At 32.4% G+C, this 22,177-nt stretch overlaps 10 protein-coding genes across 10 annotated transcripts; 4 read left to right on the top strand and 6 right to left on the bottom strand.

Moving 5' to 3' along the window:
- Window positions 1-113: 113 nt before the first annotated feature.
- Window positions 114-4,274, bottom strand: med27 (putative mediator complex subunit 27; the record flags this gene model as incomplete). The annotated part of the gene is made up of 8 exons (XM_020572342.1): window positions 114-302; window positions 406-636; window positions 717-816; window positions 899-1,144; window positions 1,224-2,108; window positions 2,297-2,328; window positions 2,517-3,324; window positions 3,412-4,274. 8 exons carry the CDS (start codon window positions 4,272-4,274, stop codon window positions 114-116), a joined length of 3,354 nt encoding a protein of 1,117 aa, XP_020438200.1.
- Window positions 4,275-4,720: 446 nt separating this feature from the next.
- On the top strand, window positions 4,721-5,646 carry PPL_01332 (uncharacterized protein; the record flags this gene model as incomplete). The annotated part of the gene is made up of 3 exons (XM_020572343.1): window positions 4,721-4,912; window positions 4,980-5,285; window positions 5,341-5,646. 3 exons carry the CDS (start codon window positions 4,721-4,723, stop codon window positions 5,644-5,646), a joined length of 804 nt encoding a protein of 267 aa, XP_020438201.1.
- Window positions 5,647-5,785: 139 nt separating this feature from the next.
- Window positions 5,786-10,214, bottom strand: pikA (phosphatidylinositol-4,5-diphosphate 3-kinase; the record flags this gene model as incomplete). The annotated part of the gene is made up of 3 exons (XM_020572344.1): window positions 5,786-8,265; window positions 8,338-9,610; window positions 9,696-10,214. The coding sequence occupies 3 exons, from the start codon at window positions 10,212-10,214 to the stop codon at window positions 5,786-5,788; spliced, it is 4,272 nt and encodes a 1,423-aa protein (XP_020438202.1).
- Window positions 10,215-10,319: 105 nt separating this feature from the next.
- On the top strand, window positions 10,320-10,824 carry PPL_01334 (uncharacterized protein; the record flags this gene model as incomplete). Its single annotated transcript, XM_020572345.1, has 4 exons — window positions 10,320-10,343; window positions 10,495-10,570; window positions 10,591-10,698; window positions 10,793-10,824. 4 exons carry the CDS (start codon window positions 10,320-10,322, stop codon window positions 10,822-10,824), a joined length of 240 nt encoding a protein of 79 aa, XP_020438203.1.
- A 1,398-nt stretch (window positions 10,825-12,222) lies between these two features.
- Window positions 12,223-12,866, bottom strand: PPL_01335 (uncharacterized protein; the record flags this gene model as incomplete). The annotated part of the gene is made up of 2 exons (XM_020572346.1): window positions 12,223-12,280; window positions 12,631-12,866. The coding sequence occupies 2 exons, from the start codon at window positions 12,864-12,866 to the stop codon at window positions 12,223-12,225; spliced, it is 294 nt and encodes a 97-aa protein (XP_020438204.1).
- A 55-nt stretch (window positions 12,867-12,921) lies between these two features.
- On the bottom strand, window positions 12,922-14,544 carry PPL_01336 (uncharacterized protein; the record flags this gene model as incomplete). Its single annotated transcript, XM_020572347.1, has 4 exons — window positions 12,922-12,993; window positions 13,272-13,885; window positions 14,021-14,396; window positions 14,515-14,544. 4 exons carry the CDS (start codon window positions 14,542-14,544, stop codon window positions 12,922-12,924), a joined length of 1,092 nt encoding a protein of 363 aa, XP_020438205.1.
- Window positions 14,545-14,809: 265 nt separating this feature from the next.
- On the top strand, window positions 14,810-15,374 carry ube2c (ubiquitin-conjugating enzyme E2; the record flags this gene model as incomplete). Its single annotated transcript, XM_020572348.1, has 2 exons — window positions 14,810-14,869; window positions 14,958-15,374. 2 exons carry the CDS (start codon window positions 14,810-14,812, stop codon window positions 15,372-15,374), a joined length of 477 nt encoding a protein of 158 aa, XP_020438206.1.
- Window positions 15,375-15,956: 582 nt separating this feature from the next.
- On the bottom strand, window positions 15,957-16,541 carry PPL_01338 (uncharacterized protein; the record flags this gene model as incomplete). Its single annotated transcript, XM_020572349.1, has 2 exons — window positions 15,957-16,284; window positions 16,504-16,541. The coding sequence occupies 2 exons, from the start codon at window positions 16,539-16,541 to the stop codon at window positions 15,957-15,959; spliced, it is 366 nt and encodes a 121-aa protein (XP_020438207.1).
- Window positions 16,542-16,697: 156 nt separating this feature from the next.
- Window positions 16,698-18,728, top strand: PPL_01339 (uncharacterized protein; the record flags this gene model as incomplete). The annotated part of the gene is made up of 3 exons (XM_020572350.1): window positions 16,698-17,067; window positions 17,139-18,071; window positions 18,649-18,728. 3 exons carry the CDS (start codon window positions 16,698-16,700, stop codon window positions 18,726-18,728), a joined length of 1,383 nt encoding a protein of 460 aa, XP_020438208.1.
- A 212-nt stretch (window positions 18,729-18,940) lies between these two features.
- On the bottom strand, window positions 18,941-21,823 carry PPL_01340 (uncharacterized protein; the record flags this gene model as incomplete). Its single annotated transcript, XM_020572351.1, has 5 exons — window positions 18,941-19,044; window positions 20,060-20,085; window positions 20,706-20,753; window positions 21,559-21,644; window positions 21,803-21,823. 5 exons carry the CDS (start codon window positions 21,821-21,823, stop codon window positions 18,941-18,943), a joined length of 285 nt encoding a protein of 94 aa, XP_020438209.1.
- Window positions 21,824-22,177: the final 354 nt, after the last annotated feature.

Here is a 22,177-nt window from a genome sequence, read left to right on the forward strand (position 1 = left end):
TCATTCATTCATTCTTTCTTTTCCTATTTCTCTGATTCATTAAATATCAAATGATTACTTTTTGATTTCTATTTTTAAACTTAATTAATTTGTTTTTGTTTATTTTAATATTATTATTTTTGTTGTTGCTGTTGTTGATGTGAATGAGTATGATAGCAAATCGGATGATAGGGTGTAAAGGTACCATCGAATGTCCTATAGGAAGGTGGTAAATACATAAACATCGAAGAGTCCAACTGCAGAATATTCTGACATCCTTTACATTCCTCTACAAACAAACCTCTGAACGACCAAATCCAATTCTAAAAAATGATTGATTGATTGATTAAAAGTAATAAAATTATATATTGTTTTGTTAGTTAATGATATTTTTAATCATACATAATATTAAAATGTAATACTTACTAATATATTCTTTAAAATAGAAGTACCACCTGTATTTGAAGTGTAATAGCTGATAGCTTCATAGGAGTTCTCCGATATCTTTCTGAATATATTGAATTTAGAGGTATCCCAAAATGAATCAAACTTTTCTTTTATACCAAAGAATGCAATTCTATCGATTCTATAGCATTCCGATGATTCCTCTGACATTGCAAATGATATCAAACATTTAAATACATCTGAAAATATAACCTATTATTAAAGAAACATGTTTATATTATTAATATTGCCATAGTTTATTTATAGTTATATATATCTACAGACTAACTTACAAATAAACCTTTACTAACATCTTTATAAGGATGTGATTGTATTTTATGTATTTCTAAAGCTGTTTCTTGTTTTGCTGATTGTATAATACTATCTATATTACTATTATTTAAAGTATATATAATGGTTAATCGTTATTAATTAATTAGTTTGTTTTGTTTTCTTTAGTTTAGTTTATACTTACGAATATGTATCTAATGATGTTGTAGATTTTAAAATAGGTGATAATGATGCTGATTTTGATCTTAAAATAGGTGATGATGTAGTTGATGTAGATATCGATGTGACTGTATTGGTGGTAGATGTTGATGTTGATGATAAAGGTAGTTTCTCATCAATGATCTGTTTTCTCTTTTTCATTGTATTACTATCTACATGTGATGATCTAAGTAATGTTGGATATTTCTCATTTAATTTACTTTCTAATAAACTATAGTTTATAATATAAAATATGATTTGAAGATTAATAATCATCATCATTTTAAAGTAATTATTGACAATATACTTACTTTAATGCAAATGTAGATTTCTTTGCAGTTTCATGTCTCCAAAAGTATTCTAGTTTGATTTGATTCTGTACTTTGATGTTTAGTTGATCGTAAATACCGGTGTGTTGTGCCCAGAGTTGTTCGATCGGTTGGAAGCTAGAGGTGTGTGGGAAGAAGCTGTAGGGTGCCAGCTGCTGTTGTTGCACTTCGATTTTCTTGAGTGATTGCTTGATGGTGGTCAGTGCCTGTACCAGTACCTGCTGCTTGGCTTCACGTGAGATCGATGGGTTGATAATGGGCATCGATTGATTATTTACACTCTGTTTGGCCTCTTCGATAATCGTAGAGAATATCTGATCGACATTCACTCTTAGGAATCCTATCTGCTCGATGATCTCATCATATTGCTCCAAGATGTGTTTCTGTTGGACTGTCGGTAGTTTATGTGTTTCTTCTTTTGGTGGTATAATAGATAATGGTTGTTGTTGTATACTTGTAGAGGAAGATGCTGAAGAAGTAGGTGTAGAAATTGTTGTTGTTGTAGTTGCTGCTGTTGGTATATTAGTAGCAGTAGTAGTAGTAGTATTAGGGGTTGATGTTATATTTCTATTTTGTAAATGTTGTTGTTGTTGTTGTAGTTGCTGTTGCTGCTGTTGTTGTAGTTGAAGTTGTTGTTGTTGTTGTTGTTGTAGTTGTTGCTGCTGTTGTTGAAGTTGGTGCTGTTGCTGTTGCTGCTGGTGTTGCTGCTGTTGTTGTAGTTGCTGTTGTAATTGCTGTTGTTGTATTTGTTGTTGTTGTATTTGTTGTTGATGTAGTTGTTGCTGTTGTGGATGAACTAACTGTTGTTGTTGTTGTTGTTGTTGGTGACCGATATTATAATTAGGGTTTGACATTTGTTGTTGAAAACTATTTAAAAAATAATGCTGAAAACTTCTGAAGTTTACAGATTAATATTATATGTAAAATTCAATTGTTATTTTTGGAACTATCAAAATAAAATTGGTAGTGTGATCAAGTTTTATTACTTTTTTTTTTAAGATATTGTTATTTTAATTATGTTATGATATGTTATTTAATTATTATCATATTATTACATGCTATTAGAAAGCAGGATCACCTTCGTATTCTATTCATTTAGAAATATCATCAGACTCAACAAGAAATAGAGGGAAACGATGATGTTCTACAATAGAAAACAGGTTATTAGAAAAAAAACAATTTTATTCCAAGAACATGATATCATCTGTTATTTATGTTTTATTTTATATTTTTGTTACATTAAATCTTTTAATTAGTTTATATTGAAATTAATACAGATCCACAGAAACTTCTAACGAATTTATCATCCTCAAAGAATAATTCCCAATGGTTATTTGCTATTGAGTAACGATAGTTACCATGATCTTTTCCACCAAACAAGTAGATATAACTTTCACTGTTGGATACCTGGTGATAGACCATCGATTGTTCGTTTTCGATCTGTTTTATTGAGCAGAGCGGGTAGAATTTCTTACTTGGGATATTGTAGCGAACCAGTTTATTATCGATGGAAAGTATGAAGATGTTACCTTTTTCGTCATTGGTAGCAGCCATTGTATAGGATTTCAAATGATCGTCAATGATCACCTCTGCTTTCTTTTTGATTGGATCGAAAATGTAGATTTTCCTCTCTTTAATTGGAAGACTATAAAGTAATCCATTGAAGAAGAACGAGTGGATATGGATGCTGTCTTCACACTCTAACTGATGATATCTCTCGAAACACTGTGTTTTCACATGGAATCTATCGATTCTCTTTAGACTGGTGAAACTATCGTCGTTGTAACCATTCACTAGGTAGATATAGTCTTGTCCATCGTAACAAACAGACATTGTACGACCAAACTCTATATTCTTGATATCCGATTGGTGATCAATGGTCTTTGATTTCATTGAGAGTCGACAATATTTGTTTTGACGATCACCGTTGTAGTTACCAAAGATATAGACGTGGCTATCGACTTTTACAATGGAGTTGTAGGTCAAGTGAAATCCTCCGGACCACGATGTGTTGATGGTCTCCATTGATACATTGGTACTGTCGGTCAAGTCGATCAAAGTCATCGAACCGTCTTGTTGGGTACTGACAATGTAGGTCTTCTGAACCAAACCACACAGTCTCGTAATGCTTTCCAAGAATTGGTTTTCCATTCTCTGGTTCTTCACTAACTTGTAGCTATTCGTTGTTCTTAACGATTCTAAGAATTGCACTTGTTGTTCTTTTAGCTGAATAACATTATATTTCTTATTGAATTTATAAATCAAATCCAATAAAATATGATAGAAACTATCATTATTAATTGAAGTATTTGATTGTTGTTGTTGATATTGATTTTGATGATCCCAACGCATATCATCATCGCCATGATCATCATCTTTCTCTTCATTATTACTAATACTAAATAACTCTTTATTATTATTTACAAAGCTATAAAGCGATTCATATTCATTGATGGAATGTAGCAACATTTCTATATGTTCATTACTAGCCTGTTCCATGAATTGAAATGTCATGTTTTCTCTATTATTATTATTATTATTATTACTATTCTTGTTGTTGTTATTGTATTTATTATCTTTATTGTTATTAAAGTTTATTATTGTTATTAATGATTTGATCTCTGAGAATAGATCACCGATTTGTTTCTTTATTTTATCTTGATCGTCTACGATCGGCTTGGCCACTTTGTGTTGCTGTAGTACAAGGCTCTTAATGAGACCATCGAATAGATCTACAACATCCTTACGTTTCACCTCTAACGAATGGTATCTAGATGACAGTTTCTTTAGAGTCAACCAACTACTATTTAGCTTTGTCTTAAGTAAGCAACTAGTGTTTTGATTGAAATTATTTTCATCGTTGAAGATATTCAAAAGCTCCTCTGTTATGTTGTGGATGTGTTCAGAGTTATGATTCTTATGAGCATTGAGACAACGAGAACAAAACAAAACATTACAATCAAAACATATCAATTCGCATTCCTTTTGGTGAGTTGAACAAAAAGATATAAAAATATTACTGTTTTCTGTCATCCTATTGAAAACTATTTACAATGATAATAACATCGAGATGAATAATAATGTTTGATTGAAATGTAAAAACAAAACTTTGATATCAAAGTTTAACACTACTAGTAGTAAGTGAGATGTTAATAAATTTTACTCTTTTTGAGCTCTAAATTTTCTTTTTTTAGAATTAAATTATCTCTGAAGGAAATTGACTGTAAAACAAGAAAATAATTAAAAAGATTACTCAATTTTGTACAAAATATTATTTTTATATATTTTTACTATTTATTAGCATGACAATTAATGTTTTGAAAGAATATCTTTTTACAGCATTACAAAGATCAAGTATGGTTGATATCACTTAAATATTGATTTAATCTTCATCAAATTTCAAGTATAAATAGTTTGATTAATAACTATGGATAAATCATTATATTCAATTACAAATAATAATAACAATAGTAATAAAAATGAATATTATAAAGATAAATTCAATCTGTTTATTTGTATTGTTGTTGGTTGGTGTTGTCTTTTGCGATGTTGAAGGACGTGTTAGAATCTGTGTTGAAGTCGACTGTCCAGAGGTAGGAGATTGTCCAATGAGAGAATCTTGCAATGACAATGACATGTGTACTCTCGATTCTTGTAATGGTGGTCGTTGTGTTTATTCACCAATTCACTGTGACGATAATGATGACTGTACCACTGACAGCTGTTCTCCAACACAAGGATGTGTTCACACTCCAATTCTCTTGTGATGATGGTGATCAATGTACATCAGATAGCTGTAGTTCCAATGGATGTGTTCACACTCCAATCTCTTGTGACGATGGTAATGCTTGTACTGACAACAGCTGTGATTCGAAAAGTGGTTGTTTTTATCATCAAATCGATTGCAACGATGGTAATGAATGTACTTTTGATGATTGTAATAATGCCACTGGCTGTGTTAGCTCTCCAATCTCTTGTGACGATGGAAATGCTTGTACCAACGATGGTTGTGATGTAAATACTGGCTGCACATATCAAACCGTTGTATGTAACTCTGTCTCCAACAAATGTATCTCGAATGAATGTGATGTCTACAAAGGTTTGTGTTGGTTCGACCATCAACTGTGACGATGGTAATGCTTGTACATCAGACAGCTGCAATCCATATACAGGCTGTGTTTTCACACCGACCTCTTGTGATGATGGTAATCAATGTACCAACGATAGCTGTGATCGTGTCAAAGGCTGTTTGAACATCAACATTCCAGGCTGTGGAGTTGCAGTACCAAGACCAACTGTCTGTCCAACTCGTCCAGCATGTCCATGCACAGAAACCTGTTGTGGTGTTCACTGTTGTCCAAATATTGATATCGACATCGATGTTGATCTTTGTTCTAATAATTAGTCATAATATTCAATCTAATGTTTTTATCTTATCTTATCTTCTACTCTATATTACAATTAATAAAATAAAGTTATCAAATATCAGATTGTTTCTCTTGTAGTAGTAATAATAATAATATAGCAATAAGATCTTATCTTTATTAATGTGCCAATATATGAATTGCATTGTTTAGTTGAGTTGTTTTCGTTGTCAATGATTCATAGATGAGTGCTGTGAATTTTTCACGAGCCTTTTCATCGGTAAGCTCCAGTGAGAATGACTCACGTAGATAGTTGAGATCCTCCATCGATTGGAGCTCTGGAATACCAGTGGATACCATCATGGCAAAGAGATTCATAAAGAGTCGTGCGTGACGTCTCAGAATATTGTAGGCATTACAACAGTAGTTTACAAATTGCAAAAACTTGGCGCTGTCTTTGCCACCCATCACATAGCAGAAGTCCGGTGTAAATACAAACGGTGCACGTTCTCGCTTGAATCCAAATTTCTTTTTGTAGTTTCCAAGGAAATGACCAAAATCAATGTGGAAGAGTCGACCGAGTTTCGTACACATCAAGTTATCGTTGTGACGATCACCGATTCCCAGGACGTAGGTGGCGACACAGTAACCGGCACACGACAAAATGAATGTATCAACAGCTTTTTGATATTCTTGTTCGGTTTTGTTGTGTTGTAGTAGCCAATTGGCGAGTGGATCCAGCTTGAAAGCGGCGGTGGCGCCACCAGCAGACTTTTGGATCTTGGCGGTTGTCTCTGAGTTCAAAACGACCTCGATCATTCCAATCATGTCGCCAGTTGCAATACAGCCGTATGGCGATAGCTTGAAATCCAGTCCTTCCTTCTGCCAGAGCTTGTCCATCAGTCTGATCATTTGGAGTGTCAACATATCCTGTCGGAGATCGTCACCCACCTTGAAAATAACTTCGGTGGTATCCGCTCCCATATCGATGTTGGTAAACGACAGACGCAGCGGCAACTTCTTTGAATCCATATATTTACAACGTTGATTGATAAGTCCATTCGATTCGAATTTAGGATTCAGCGTAATTTGGAATCGTTTTGGCCATTCGATTTTCTCGAGTTCCTTCAGCATTACCTCGCGACGGTCTTGATCCTTGAGTGGCTTGATCTTTCTGGCGACGGCAGTCAGACTATCGATGACTTGAAGTTGTCTTCCCATTTCCTCACGATGCGATCCACATGCCTGTAAATAGGATTCCAACAACAAGCCAAAACGCTCTGCTATATTGGTTACATGCAGGTCGGCTTTGAGATACCAGAAGAAATGGTGACCGATCGTTCTACTGAGAATGGCACGCTTCAACAGGAATCGTGAAAGTGGAGAATCGTGGAACGGTTCAGATTTCAACACCTGAATGAGCTGGAGGAGAATATCAAGTAGCTCCTCTTCACTTAGTGCATCGAGACAATGCACTGCGTATGTCCTCACGTAGTAATCGACATTCTTTGCGTCCAAGAGTGCAAGCGCATCATACGGTGTCAGTCTTGGCCATCTAGAAATCAACGAATGAATTTCATCGACAGCCGCTGGATTGGTCCATGGAACACTTAGCATTAGACGTGGAAGAATCTGTGGCACGTGAATGGCGTACTGGCGAAGTGACCAGAGTTGTTGGTATTTCTCACGCGACAAGTCACTGAGCGGATCGACACGGATAATGGAATCAAAGAAATCTTGAATGTCTTTGGTGATTGGTGGTGTCGTTGCAGAGATTGTATTGTAGAGAACAGTTGGGAAAACGACTGGCATCGAAAACTGTTCGAATTCCAAGAAGAGCGCAACGCTATTCTGTGGGTTGGAAGAGCATGGCGATAGTGGATTGGCAATATCATCTGGCCAGAGATGTAAAGTTACGGGACCGGTCCTCAGTTGACGATTGTGATCGAACAACATGATATTTACCCAGCCAATAGGGAACGATTGTTTCTGATTTTCCAACTCTGGCGCTGTGTTTGATGAGAACGACGCAGTGTTGCTGCTAGCATACAAGCTGATACACAAACGTGTTTCAATTGGCAGATTGCAATAATCGATGCTAGGGAATGTTACCTGCTCGTTGAAATTAATCGATTGTGAAGCTGGTGTACTGGCGAAATAGGAGAGTGGCAAAAGTGTTTGGATCCGAGTGGAGGTCTGTGAGATCAACTCGATTCCATGGTAGAGCGACATCGATAGGATAACAGAGATATCGTCATCCTTACTCAGATAGCTGCTAGCGATATTATAGGCAGCAAGAGCTTTGATTCTTACAGGTCGTTTTACTTCACGCGATGAAATGTGTGTCATTTGATCCCAAGTTAGTCGTGCCGATTCAATATGATATTTCAATGGGAATTCCTTTTGGAATTCGTATCTCGGTTTGAAAGGTGCGACATCCAACTCGATTGGTGGACGTTGCACATAAACCAACTGTGTTTTCACTCCTTGAACTATACATTGTCTAATATACTCAAAAGTGGTAATTACATGTGGACCATGAACATATTCAGCTCTTCCCATAACCTTTAAAATGAAATCATTCGGTGAAACATTTGGTAAGTGTTTCGAATAATTTCTAGTGAATACTCTACTAATTAAATCATCTGCTGTTTCATTAACTAAGATAAATAAATTGAGATCTGAAAATTAGTATTCTAGTTTTATGGAAATATTAGCTAATTGATAATTACCATCGATTTCAACTGTTCTTGTTACTTGTAAGATTGGTAAGAATATGGAGATTAAGATTTTGGTGGTTGTTACGGTTGCTGGCAGTGGGAGTGGCGATAATCTGACGGTTAGCGATGAATGTACAGTTCCCTTGATGTCTGGTAATAGTTCGTATCTGAGTCTTGCTGCAATCTGTCGGAAGTGATCTACTTCTTCACCGTGCCAACTTCTTACGTTTGGCAAAATCAATTTGATCACATCGTTCTCTGCTTCGTTCAACTCGGACGATGCATCGGGATCCATCAACTGATACTTTTCGATCATCTTTAGCTTTGGCAGGAGTCCACGTGCTCTCCTGTTTTGAATGTACTCTGATTTCGACAGCAGAATGTTATCGATTGGTCGATCTTTTATATCTACAATTACATAGGCATCGGCGTTCAACGAGACGCTCTGTGAACTCGTCGATTGCTGGAGATGTTGAACGAGACGATCACGAACATTCTCAATCGATTCCAGTCCTTTGCATACCAAGGTGGTGGTTGTGTGATTGGGAAGAATGCAGAGCAGTTTGAATGATGACTTGAGGACACGCATTCGTAGTGGTGTTTCTGCGTTGCTCTGGTCGGGCGAGCTTCCAGTGGTGTGTTGCTGGTAGTTGGCGACGTCGCCAACCTCATTGCCATGCACCTCGAGAATCTTCTTGAGAAAATCCTTGGTTGGCGATGAAAGTGGCTGATTGGGAGTGGCAGCTCTCAGCTGGATAGGATTGGGTGGAATATTGAGAAAGTGGTTCAAATTCATCATATTGATATCATGCTGTGAAGGAGCAACCGCATTTCTACCGCGACGACGACGATATATCTTACTTCCCTTCAAAGACAACGATGATGACGATGAGGAAGTAGATGATGTTGAATTTGGTGATAATGGTGTTTGTGGTGATGAATTGGTTGAACTATTTAATGAAGTCGAAGTTGATGATGATAATACTGTTGTTTCCTTATCATTATCTTGCTGTTGTTCTTTTATTAAATCTTGTCCGTATAATCTATCTTTTATGTTATGAGTGAGTGGCGATGAATTTAATGCTTCGACCTCGTGGTCATCCACCAACTTTATAACAGTCTCACGCTTTGTCATCTCAGTATCCTTTGTCTTCTTTTCATTCTCTTTCTTCAGATTGATGATTCGCTCCTTTATCGATATATGTGTATTTGGATTCAATCTAGTATAAGAGGCTGTATCTGGTGTTTGAAATTTTGCGCTAATTTCCTTTACCAATCCTTTTCTCTGTTTGTATTTATTTTTAGAGCGCGTGTTAATATGGAAATCCAATTTTGTTTTGTTTTATTTTGTTTTCTAAGATATTCCTTACCTCTAAGTTTAATAGTGAACCATTTCTTTTTAAATATTCCATTGATGTATGTGAATAGAAATCCTTTCTCATCTGTAATTTATTTAGATCGTCTTGTGTTATTGACATTGATGCTGCTGATGCTGCTGTTGGTGGTTGTTGTGCGTCGCTTGTTGGTGAAGATGGTGTTGATGTAGTTGATGTGGAGGATGTTGAAGAGGATGTCGATGACGATAATGAATCTTCACTGGCTGAACCTATCGATCTACTCTGCCCAGTGATAGGATCGCTTGCAGCCATTGTACTAGATAAAGATGATGATCCATTACTTGTCTTCCTACCGCTACTTGATTCCATCGATGCTGTGGTTGAAGATGTTGCAGTTGTCGTTGCTATAGATATCTCTTGTGGTATTACATTATTATTACTACTATTACTATTATTACTATTATTTATTGTAGATGTCGTTGCAGCTATTGTTGTTGTCAAAGTATTATTAGTTGTACTATTAGTTTCTAATTTTATCTCTGGTGATGCCATTGTTATTGTTGTTGTTGTTTTTTTCTTATTATATATGTATAAATTATAGATAGATAAAATAAATAAATAAATATAAAATTACTTAACTATTTAAAAAAAAATAGAATGATTAATACAATTTGTTTGTTTGTTTGTCTTTATTATTATGATTTGTTATGATTCGATTGAAATATAATTCGATTTGATTAGTTATTAGATATTGTTATAACAATAATTAATAATTACTTATATTTTAATATATAAGTAAGTGTAGTGTTTATCTATTATTATTATATCTTAGATTCATGCAATGTTTCGTTTGTTATGTAGATGTAGATTGTGGCATGTGAAAATGTTATACAATGTAAGTATGGAATGTATGTTGCTATGATTATAGGTGATAGTGAAAGTGGTGATGGTGGTAGTGTAAGATTACTTCTACTACCACTGCTACTATTGATGCTATTATATCGATATAATATAAATATAAATGGTAATATTATAAGTAATAAAATGATTGATTGATTGATTAATCTATTTAAAATTGTAGATATAACAAGCACTACAGTATACAAAATATGATATTTATTATATATTAGATATCATTATAAGTATAATATTTCATTATTAAATTGAATTGTAAAGATAATTTGATTGCTTTATTGATTGATTGCTTGATTAATTGACCTTCTTCCTTTCTTTCTTTCTTTCTTTTTTTGTGTGATCACTTTTAAATTACCAAAAAGTACATTAATTTATTTTTATATTACTATACAGTGTGCAAAAATCAATAGACATAACAAAACATACATAACATAACACACTTTCTTTCCTTTCTCTCTTATTAACAATGTTGAATGGAATGCATGCAAAATTTTGGTTGTTAAACTACTAACACATAATAATAATAGTAGTAATAATAACAATAACAATATTAGACACACACAGAGAGAGATAGATAAAAATGAGATATTATATTTCTGATAGAAGTGTTTATGGTATGGTTGTGAGTAGGTGTGGTGTCTGCTAATGAACCAACGAGCAGGGTGTGTCGTTTTTGTATTTTTTTCAATAAGAGTGCTAATGTTAATGATTTTACACCTACTAAAATTGGATGGTGTTTTTTCTGTGTGTTGTGTGTGAGTTGTGGTGTCTCTTTGTTAACAAATAATAAATAGGTTACTGATTGTATTGTATTGATGAAACACTGCAACAGCTACCTATATTGTGATCATCAACTTCCCAAGAGAAGTTTGAAATTTGAGTTAGTTGTTGAAGTTGTTTGTTTTGTTTCCTTTCCTTTCCTTTCTTCCTTTCATTCTTAACTATTATTTGAAATGAAACAATGCTCTTTTAGGCATTAAATGATGTGGTTATTGAAAATATTGATTGGAAGATGTTAGTATTGATCATGATTATTATCGATGATGATGATGATCTATTCTACTGGATAGTAAATTTAACTTTCGACGAATAATAATGTTGTTTGTTGTTTGTTGAAGATGCTGCAAATTCACCTACCTCAAGCTTCAGCCAATCAAAACCAATGCAAACTGTATTTGCTGCAAACTACCAAAATAAACAAAGTTTGTTTTGATCTGTTTTGTTCTGTTCTGCTATGTTCTGTTATTTCTACTGTTATGTGTTTTCTTTATTCACTGGAACAGAATAATAATAATAATAATGATGTTCAACTTCAAATTATATTTCTAATCATCGAACTAACTGATTGATGATTGATTTCCAGATTTTTGTAAATAAATAAATATGTGGATGAAAAAAAACAAATAATTTTGGTTTAGCTTTCAAAATTGTTGTTGATAAGAAAAAAAAAATATGACATAAAAATTTTTGGACCCACTTAAACAAAACCAAAAAAAATTCAAAATAATTGTATCCAACCAAAGGTCGATAAAAAAAAATCAAGGAACCAAAAAAAAAACCGATCAAATTTTTAAAATCCCCCTAAAAAAATCTAGATTTAATTCAAATTATATTAAATTGCAATCTTTAAAAAATCTTATTTTTTTTAACATAATTTATGATCTTCATTGTTAACAATTAATAATACCAAAAAGTTATTATACCTAATAATAATATAGAATAAATACTTGAATCAGAAGGAATGATAAAAATTTTATAAAAAAGAGAATATATCTTCATATAGAATAATAACTCTATGATCTAAGATTATGAGCCAAAAACAATAATCATAAAGTTGAAACATTTAAATTTTTTGAACTCGTTAAATTATATTAACTACTAATCTAATCTTATACATCTTTTAAAGATATAGTCTATGTTTATTTATTTTAAACAAAAAAATACATATTTAATAATTATAAAGAGGAGTGATTTATAATTTACACTAAGCATATTAGCTCTCCTTTATTTTGAAAGTTGTTTTCTCAAAGTAGGGAACCGATATCATATCTACATTGTATTCCCCAAGCATCTTGATAATATCGTGTCTGGGACCGAATTTGAAATAATACAACGTCGGTATTTTAATGGTGAATTTTGTAAAATATCCATTGGCATTTGCCTTGTGGTGTTCAAGAAGTTGACGCATATGTTTGGTGTCGTAGTCAGCGAGTAGCAGCTGCAGCGCATCAAAGAAATCTTCTTGTTGGTAGAGGATGTTGTGCTTACAGAGAACCTCCAAAGTTTCATGATGTTCTTTCTCGGCTGCCACCGTGAGGAGTGTCACTTTTTTTGTTTGTTGTTGTCAGTGATCAGCTTCTTTTCGGCCAAGAATCTGAGGATGCCAGCATATCCTTTCGAGACTGCACATTCCACACTATTATAATTGAAAATATCTTTGTGACTGAAGGAGTTGGTATTCTCAAAGATGTATCTAATGCTTTCCAGTTGACCGGCGTTTATGACCGACTTTACAATCTTGGCGGTGATCAATGAATTCAGTGGGTTACTTCGCTGCTTGGATATGAGATATTTCACAACATCCAGATAGCCTTTTTGCAGTGCTTTGACCAGCCATCCCGGAATACAATCGTTATTGGGAAGAGGATAATGCTTATAGAGATATTTCAGTGGCTCCACGTTTCCATGACTAACAGCAGCATAGTACGCGGTGAGCAGTTGATCTTCGTCCGGTTTAGTTCTGATCAATTGACGGTCGTGCAAGTAGTTCAGCGTTTCCATGTCGCCATTGGTGGCGATGCACACCACCGACAGGAAAGAGCAACCTGGCCCAGATCCCACAGTATCGATATACTTGATGACGTTCAGGTGTTTGCCATACGCAGCGCAATCCATTGTGTATTGCGCACATTTTTTGAAATGTAAAAGCAAGAATTCCACCACCGCTATATGTCCGTTTCGAGCGGCGAAATCCAAAGCATCGAGAGAACAGCCTTCCGTACGATTGGCAACAATCCATTTGACCGTTTCCAAATGACCGTTCTGCGCCGCCTGATCCCCCACATATTTATCCCACCAACCTGCATCGCGCTTTTTCTTTGTGATCCACTCCAAAACACCAGTATTTCCACTGGCAGCTGCTTTCTCAAGTACCTCCACAGTGACTTTGCATTCGGTCGAGTTTTCCATGATCGATATGAACAGTTTCTGAAGATCGACTGAACCTGCAACCAACTCCAATGTCTTGTTGTCGACCAAACCATTGAAACAACTGCTGTTGTTACTTTTATTTTCCTTTAGATGATTGTCTAGTAAATACTTTAGAATCTCCAGCTGCTTACTCTCGGTTGCAGTATCAATCATCTCCTTTGTCAGCTTGATGTTCTTCAGTTTGTTGACGATTCTAAGGTGTCCACTGCTAATCGTTTCCTTGATGAACTTACTGAGATCCAGCGGTTTTGGTACTCTCTCGTAGAGATAGCTGAATATCTCTACTTTTCCTTCGATTGCAGCGAGCGTGAGTGGCGTCATCAGATCCTTCTCTTTGCGCACTTCCACCAGGAAGCGAAGACACTCGATCTGACCGGTGGCAACGGCAAACTGCGAGTACTCTTGATTCCACATACTGCCAAACTCCTGGTAGAGATATTTCAGCATCTCGAGATAGCCATGAACGACTACACGTGGAATCTTAGCTGAGATTTTCATAAAGCTATGATCACGCATCTCCTCACGGATCGAAGGAATGTTCTTGAAGCCTTGTGATTCCTTCTGAACAAACTTTTTCAACTCCTTGAGATAACCATACTCCAAAAAGATCTTTGGAAAATATAACAAATTATCAGAACGCACATACAGATATGGTTGCCTATTTCCTAGAATACTGTGTATCTCTCTTATATTACCAATGATCTTCTTAAACAAATTTGTTTTAAACAAAACTTTTTGAAATAAAATAATATTTCATTTTTTTTTGAATAATAAAAAATAAACCAATTTAAGAATTTGCGTAAAAAAAAAAAAAAGTTTTTTTTTAACTTTAAAAACAAGCTATTTTTTTGAAAATTCAAATTTTTGAAAGTCACCCGCCTTTTTTTTTTTTGAGAAGTTAACAAAACTAGTGAATCTTTTCCATTCAATCAATCAATCGATCAATACATTATTAATTTAAACCTATAATTAAATTAACTATTTCTAATTTAAATCAAAAAAATAAATATATATTTTAAAATATGTCTAAAACAGATTCATCAGTTACCAAACGTCTACAATCTGAATTGATGGCTTTAATGGTTAGTATTGTTTATAAATGAAAATATATATAGCTATCTTTGAGTTTTTTAATTTAGTGAGAAAATTAATTTTATATTATTATTTTAGATGGCAAGTAGTCCAGGTATTTCAGCATTTCCAGATGGTGATAATATGTTTAATTGGACAGGTACTATTCAAGGAGCGGCAGGTACCGTCTACGAAGGTATGGAATTCAAGATGTCTTTGAAGTTCCCGACAGACTACCCATTCAAGCCACCCACTGTAAAGTTTGAAACAAGCTGTTTCCATCCAAACGTTGACCCACAAGGTACAATCTGTCTCGATATCCTCAAGGAGAAGTGGTCGCCCATCTACAACGTTCGTACTCTCCTATTGTCGATTCAATCGCTCCTCGGTGAACCAAATAACGATTCACCACTCAACACCTACGCTGCATCCATCTGGGAGAACCAAGAGGAATACAAGAAAGTACTAGTCAAGAAATATCATGAAGCCACTGGAATTACCATTTCCACAGCTTAAGTAAGATCAATAGAATAGAATAGAATAGAATAGAATAGAATAGAATAGAATAGAATAGAAAGAATAACAACAACCAACCTTTCAATATATAAATAATAATATGCTACAATAATAATTAATTAGAGTGGGAAGAAACATAAAACGATCGTTCAAACCTACAAACTTTCCAAATAACTGTATCTAGATTCCAACACACAAACACATCACATCACAATTACAATATATTTAAATAAGGAGATATGATTAAATTCATCATTTTTTTTATTAAATAATAAACAATAAATTTATTTTAAAATGAATCTAGTTGTATTCTTTCATTCTAATATATTTTAAGTAAATTTTCATTTGTATCAATCCATTTGAATACTTTAGTTAAATCTTTTGAGTTTACAATAGATAAAACAATCCACTTCAAAATGAAATAATTGTTATCGATACGATAGAGTGCTGAGGTTTACCGAATTGGAAACAGGTGATTGATGTTTTGAATGAATCTATTCCTTTCTAATGATATAATCCGATCTGATATGTATCGTTCTAATTGAATCTGGGAGCAATGTTGGATCGAATTCACTATAACTATCACCAACATAAAGACTCCACGGAGTTAATTGATTTGGTGTCAAAAGGAATTGATTTTCCATATTCAGATGAATAAAGGAAAAGATTTTTAGTGAAAGAAGGAATGACACGTTCAATGACAAACTTTGGTTTAATCGTTGAGAGTTCCAAAATTTCAAATGGTAAACTTCCTAGAACTAGAGGCTGATCGTATTGTATCAATTCTAGACTTTTGATATTGTGTGGCAATTGATTTGGTAGAATCGGTGATAAAGTATCGCGAATATATAAAAAATCATATTGTGCATCTTTTGGTAATACTTCATCGGTTGAAGGATCCCAAACAAAACTGTATAAAACTAGATGTTTGATCGATGATGGTATTACTTTTGGTTTGAGTGTTGAATTATAATAGAAGAGATCCAGATTTGTTAAAGTAACTTAGTTTCATGTGTAGCACCTAGGCAAAGACCTTCTAAGGTCTTTGTTTTGTTATTATTTTTAAAAATTTCCAAGTTATAAAATAAAATATCAAAAAAAAAAGCAAGAAAAGAAAAAGAAAATTAACACCGATTTTTCTTGATTTGGTGTCAAATGCAAAACCATTTTTTTCTCAAAGTGGTTTGATTTATTCATGCTTATTTTTTTATTACAAGTATTGCAAAACTTTTATTTTTTTTTTCAAAAACAATAATCAAACCAATCAAATTCATAGCAGACTATTTTTGGAAAAGATATTCTTTTTTATTAATCAAAGTGAAAATGCTAAACATAGATAATAATACAAAACATATATTTGTAAATCTACCATTTATATTGTTATCAAAGATATTAAAAGAGTTAGATGATGATTTAGATATCATTTGTTTTAGTTTAGTTTGTAAGAGATGGTTTGATCATCGTAATAGCTACCTATCATTCAACTGTGATTACTTTAATAAATCATCAAAAGATAAACTACAACAACAACTCATAGATAATAGTAAATTTTTCAAGTTGAAATCATATGTAGATATTTTTCAGTCATCATTAGATCATTTACCTAATTGTTTAATAACTTTACCCAAAAATGATTACCCATTTTCATTTCCCTCAAAAACAATGTATACTATTTATAATCATCAACATCTTGGTAAGTTTTTATTTATATATTCAATTTCAAATGAAAAAAAACTAATAATTATCTAACATTCTATATTTCAGAATCAGTTAAACAACATAAATCAGTTAGGTTATTGTGTGATTATCAACTACCAGACGATATCGATAGATTACCACTGAATGTCAAAGAAATAATGTCACATTTCTTTATCAATCCATCGATATTACCTTTGGGTTTAAAGCGTTTAGATCTTAATATGATCTATAACTTTGAAGGAAATTTAGATTTGAATGTAGCACTTTTACCTCGATCGCTCAAAGTACTAAAGTTATCAGAGAAATACACCTATTTCAACTCGAATATCGCTATCGAAATGTTACCACCCAAACTTTTGGAGATAAAGTTTGTTTTATTCGAGAATAGTCAGCCTGATAACATTGCACAGTTACCAACAAATCTCAAGATCGCTGAGATATCTTTGTGTTGGTTAAAGAACATCAAACATCTTAAATCGATTCACACTCTCAAGTTGCATACCGATATCACAGAGGAAGGAGATGATGTTTTAAACTTAGATACCAAAGATATTCCCAGGGGCGTCACACATCTAACAATTATCAGTAATTCTAGATATCAAGCAATCTCTGAAGAGACACTACCTGCAAATCTCAAGTATTTAAAGTTGATTGGACATTTCCAATTGCAAAAAGACAGTTTTACAGTGTTGAGCCGATCGATAACGATCGATTTATCCTGTGCAAAATTCAAAGCTACAATCATGCATATTCCATCGGTAAACAATACACTATCATTTCCTGACAATGTTGTCAATCTCTCATTGAAGTGTGAATATCATCCGTTTGAATTACTAAGCTTGCCAAACAAATTGGAATATCTAGATTTGGGTGGTGCCTACGGAACGGTTATTAGATTACCACAAACTATTAAAACCCTACGTCTAAGCAACAGTAGATTGGAACTAAAGAAAGAATCAATACCAGCATCATTGGAGACTATCGACTTCAAATATCATTGTTTTTCGATCGTGCAAGGGCTGTGGCCAATCAATATCAAATCGATTCAGCTCCGATCTGATAATTCACCAAAGTCCCTAAAATCTCTTGAGTACATTCCAACCAAGATTACATCGATCACCATCGTAATGAATCAACATACCTATTATTCCAGACGATTGTATGGCCAATGGTTCCTCATTCTTGGAAACAAATTAGCATCTATTGTTCATTTAAAAAACTTGGTTCATTTGTTCAATAAAATATTGAGTGGTATACAATGACAGATGGAAAAAATTAAAATTTGAGGGTGTCCATATTATAAATATTAGTTTGTAATTGGTGATTCGTTGAACTTGCAATGTTCTTTCATCATAATATATTTAATTACTAAACGGTTTATCATATCTATCTATATTATTATTTTATTATTACAGATTAGGCTTTAATTGGAGCCTATTGATAACTTCGAGTCATTAGATCAGCTGACGAAGTGCATTGAGAAGACTACAGTTAGTATAGTATTCTTCAATGGTGTCTTCATAGTGGTTTACTTTGGTGTATCGGGAATATTGATGTCCAAGTACACTTCGACCAGGCAAGCACGAATCTACTTCTCCATACTTTAAAATTGTCACCTCTAATACTACAGGTACCGCTAATGATACACAACAATAAGATCAACAACAGTAACAACAACAACAAACTAGAATGAATAGTTTTATTTGATTCATCGATTTTGGATGTTATTCTAGCGTCACCACCCGAGAGTAATTAATAACCAAACTACCAACGCTCAAACCAACAACATCAATAACAATTGTGCAATACTACACAACAATAACAATTACAATAAGACAAACAAATAAATGTTGATCCTTTATCTCTAATCAAACGATCAACATTAACAACATCAATAGCTCTATCAATTCAATGCTAAATAATGGAGTGCTGTTAACTAACAACAATTCAATATGAATTAGAACAATCATAACTTTAATAATTTAAATAAAAATCAAAACAATTTAAGAATTATAATATCAAGTGTTTAATTTTATTAAATTATATATTTAACTTTAATTATTATTAGTTGTTGTATACACGAGAGACAACCAGTATAGTAACGAGAGGAACCCAGCATAACGACGAGAGGAAACTGGCAAATCGACGAGAGGAAACCGGCATAATTACGAGAGGAAACCGGCATAACTACGAAAGGAAAACAGCATAGTGATGAGAGGCAACCGGCAAAATTACGAGAGGAAACCGGCAAAATTACGAGGAAACCGGCATAATTACGAGAGGAAACCGGCATAACTACGAGAGGAAACCGGCATAGTGACGAGAGACAACTGGCATAACTATGAGAGGAAACCGTCATAGTGACGAGAAGAAACCGGCATAACTACGAGAGGAAACCAGTATAGTAACGAGAGGCAACTGGGATAACCACGAGAGGAAATCAGCATGGTAATGAGAGGCAACTGTCATAGCAACGAGGCATCACTCATAGTAAGGGCAACAGGCAACAAGGACTTGGAAAAGAGATAAAAGGAGATAACAACGGTAACTGTTGAGCGCCAATTAAAAGTTTGAATTAATATTCAAATTTGAGATATAAATATTAAAATTAATTAAATAATTCATTTTATTATAATATAATATTCAAAAATAAAAAAAACATGCGATAATTGCCAATGAAGAAACAACAAGCATAATTTTCAAATTTATTGCTTTATTGAATTTGCAACACCCCACTTTTATTTGACAAGTTCATCTATTTTTTTTTTGTTGCAAAAATTTTGATTTTTTTTTTTTTATAATAATAGAAGAAATATTAATATTGTAAAGATATGATATTCTTGATTAGTCAACAAATAAAAATTTATTTAAAATACAGGAATAGAAAACAATTATTATTTATTTAAATTTTAAGAAGTTTATATTGTGTACTAGTAATAGATTGATTGGTAAAATCTGTTCTATTACAACTCAAAAGGAATTCTTACTATATTCGGCGAATAGAAGTGATTTACTAGTGAAAATTTAAAATTTGAATATTATATTGTTAGATATAAGTGTTGATCACGGACATGATCTGATTCATAGGAATCATGTCCGTGATCAACACTTATATCTAACAATACAGTATTCAAATTTTAAATTTTCACTAGTAAATCAATACGTTGATTCACAATTCCTGTAACCTGCTGATTTAATTAATATTATTAAGAAATCATATAGAAAGAAAAGATCGAATAAACATGAGAAAATGAGAGTGACCTAGAATATATATGTTTCTATTGATGTTTTAAATTATTAAAGATCATATTAAATGTGGTTTGTTAAAAGAATTGTGAATCAAAAAAACAAAGAATGAAATCATTAAAATTTAATTTAATTAATAATTTTATTACTATAGAAGATAAATGAAAGAATTATTGAATTTTTGATAATGGCTAACGAATGAATTATATAACGAACATATGATTTAAGATTAATAATCAATGATTAAAACATATTAAGAAGTTTTAGTTAATCAAAATATAAATGAATTTAATATTCTAAAATAGCCCTGAGATAGAAGAATATTGAATAGGTGATTTGTCTCGATAAATAAATGATCAAAGAATTTGAAAAAAAATGAACATATACATATAGTGGTGATCGACTTCAAATGAAGCACTATAAATTCTATCTTGACTATAAAATAAATCATTTTAAAGTTTTAAATCAAAATTATTTAGTTCAACATAAAAGAATGAATACTAAATTACTAAAATATTTACTTATGTTTTTGTATAATTCAAACATTATTACAAGTTGATATTTAAAAATAAAAAAATACATATCATTCAATAGGATCTAAATAGATTAATTTTAATTATTTATTTAAAAGTGACACAATTTAATTGATTTGATTCACGATTTATTGATTTATTGGAATTGAATGACAATGTCAAGTGTGGGTAATCTGAGCTGATTGTGTGTTTTTTTTATTTTTTTGCCAATCAAAAAAAACATCAACCAAATTTTTAAATTAAGACATCTATATATTTAAATATTATTCTATTTAATTAGAGCATCGGATAAAATGACGTTAATTATTTTCAAAATTTGGCGGTTTATAATAATTAATGATTATTTTAAATCTAATTTAAATATTTATATACTAGTAAATACTATTAACATATCGAATTTTACTTTTCAATAAAAGCATTATTCATATTAATTTGATATTTCTAAGTAAGTTTTATATATATCACAATAATTTCAAGAAAAATATTTATCAAAACATATCTTTAAAATTTCTATCAAATATAGTTTTAGATAGTGATCGTTGATAATAATAAAGAGATAGTTGATTTCTCATTTACTCTCTTCATTTAAAAATAAGAAATAAATTAATTTTAATTTTATTTAAAGAACTTATCTTTATTTTATTTACTTTTTCATTATTATTGATAGTTTTCAATTATTGTCATAAAATTGTTGTTTTGCCACTTACGCAATTGAAAGTGTTGAATCACTACTAGTGATTATTGAAAAATTTGAATAAACAAAAGAAATAATATCAGTATCATATCTATGTCCCTATACAATCAAAAACAATACTGTATTGAGAAAAAAAAAATTAAAAAATATATTGGGTGAAAAATTTCAAAATAAATTAGTAATATTAAATTACATATATAGATATTATAAATTTAGATATTAACTTTTAAATCGTTTTTAAATCATAATCAATATACACACTCATAAATATATTTCATTATTTTTATAAATTAAATAAATCATGCATATGACACAACAACTTAAAGATTAGATAATTTTCCAATTACCAGCTATTCGTGGGAATTAGTTGGTATTTATTTCCAAAAGAAAGCTGAGCTCGAAGATGAAAAAGATCGAATGAGTTTCTCATATTACTTTATCCATGAATTCGCTCGAGTCATAAGGGAATTCGATGAACAACAGCAGCAACACAAACAACAACAACCACAACAAGATAATAATATAGTTAATTATAAGTCGCTGGAGGAAGTTATCCAAAGCTTTCCAATCACAAGTTTATCACTGGATTTAGTAACAGTTTACCACCAAAAGAAACTCGAGATCAAAGATGA

Source organism: Heterostelium album (assembly GCF_000004825.1).
Source record: "Heterostelium album PN500 unplaced genomic scaffold PPL_contig1, whole genome shotgun sequence".
NCBI lineage: Eukaryota > Evosea > Eumycetozoa > Acytosteliales > Acytosteliaceae > Heterostelium > Heterostelium album.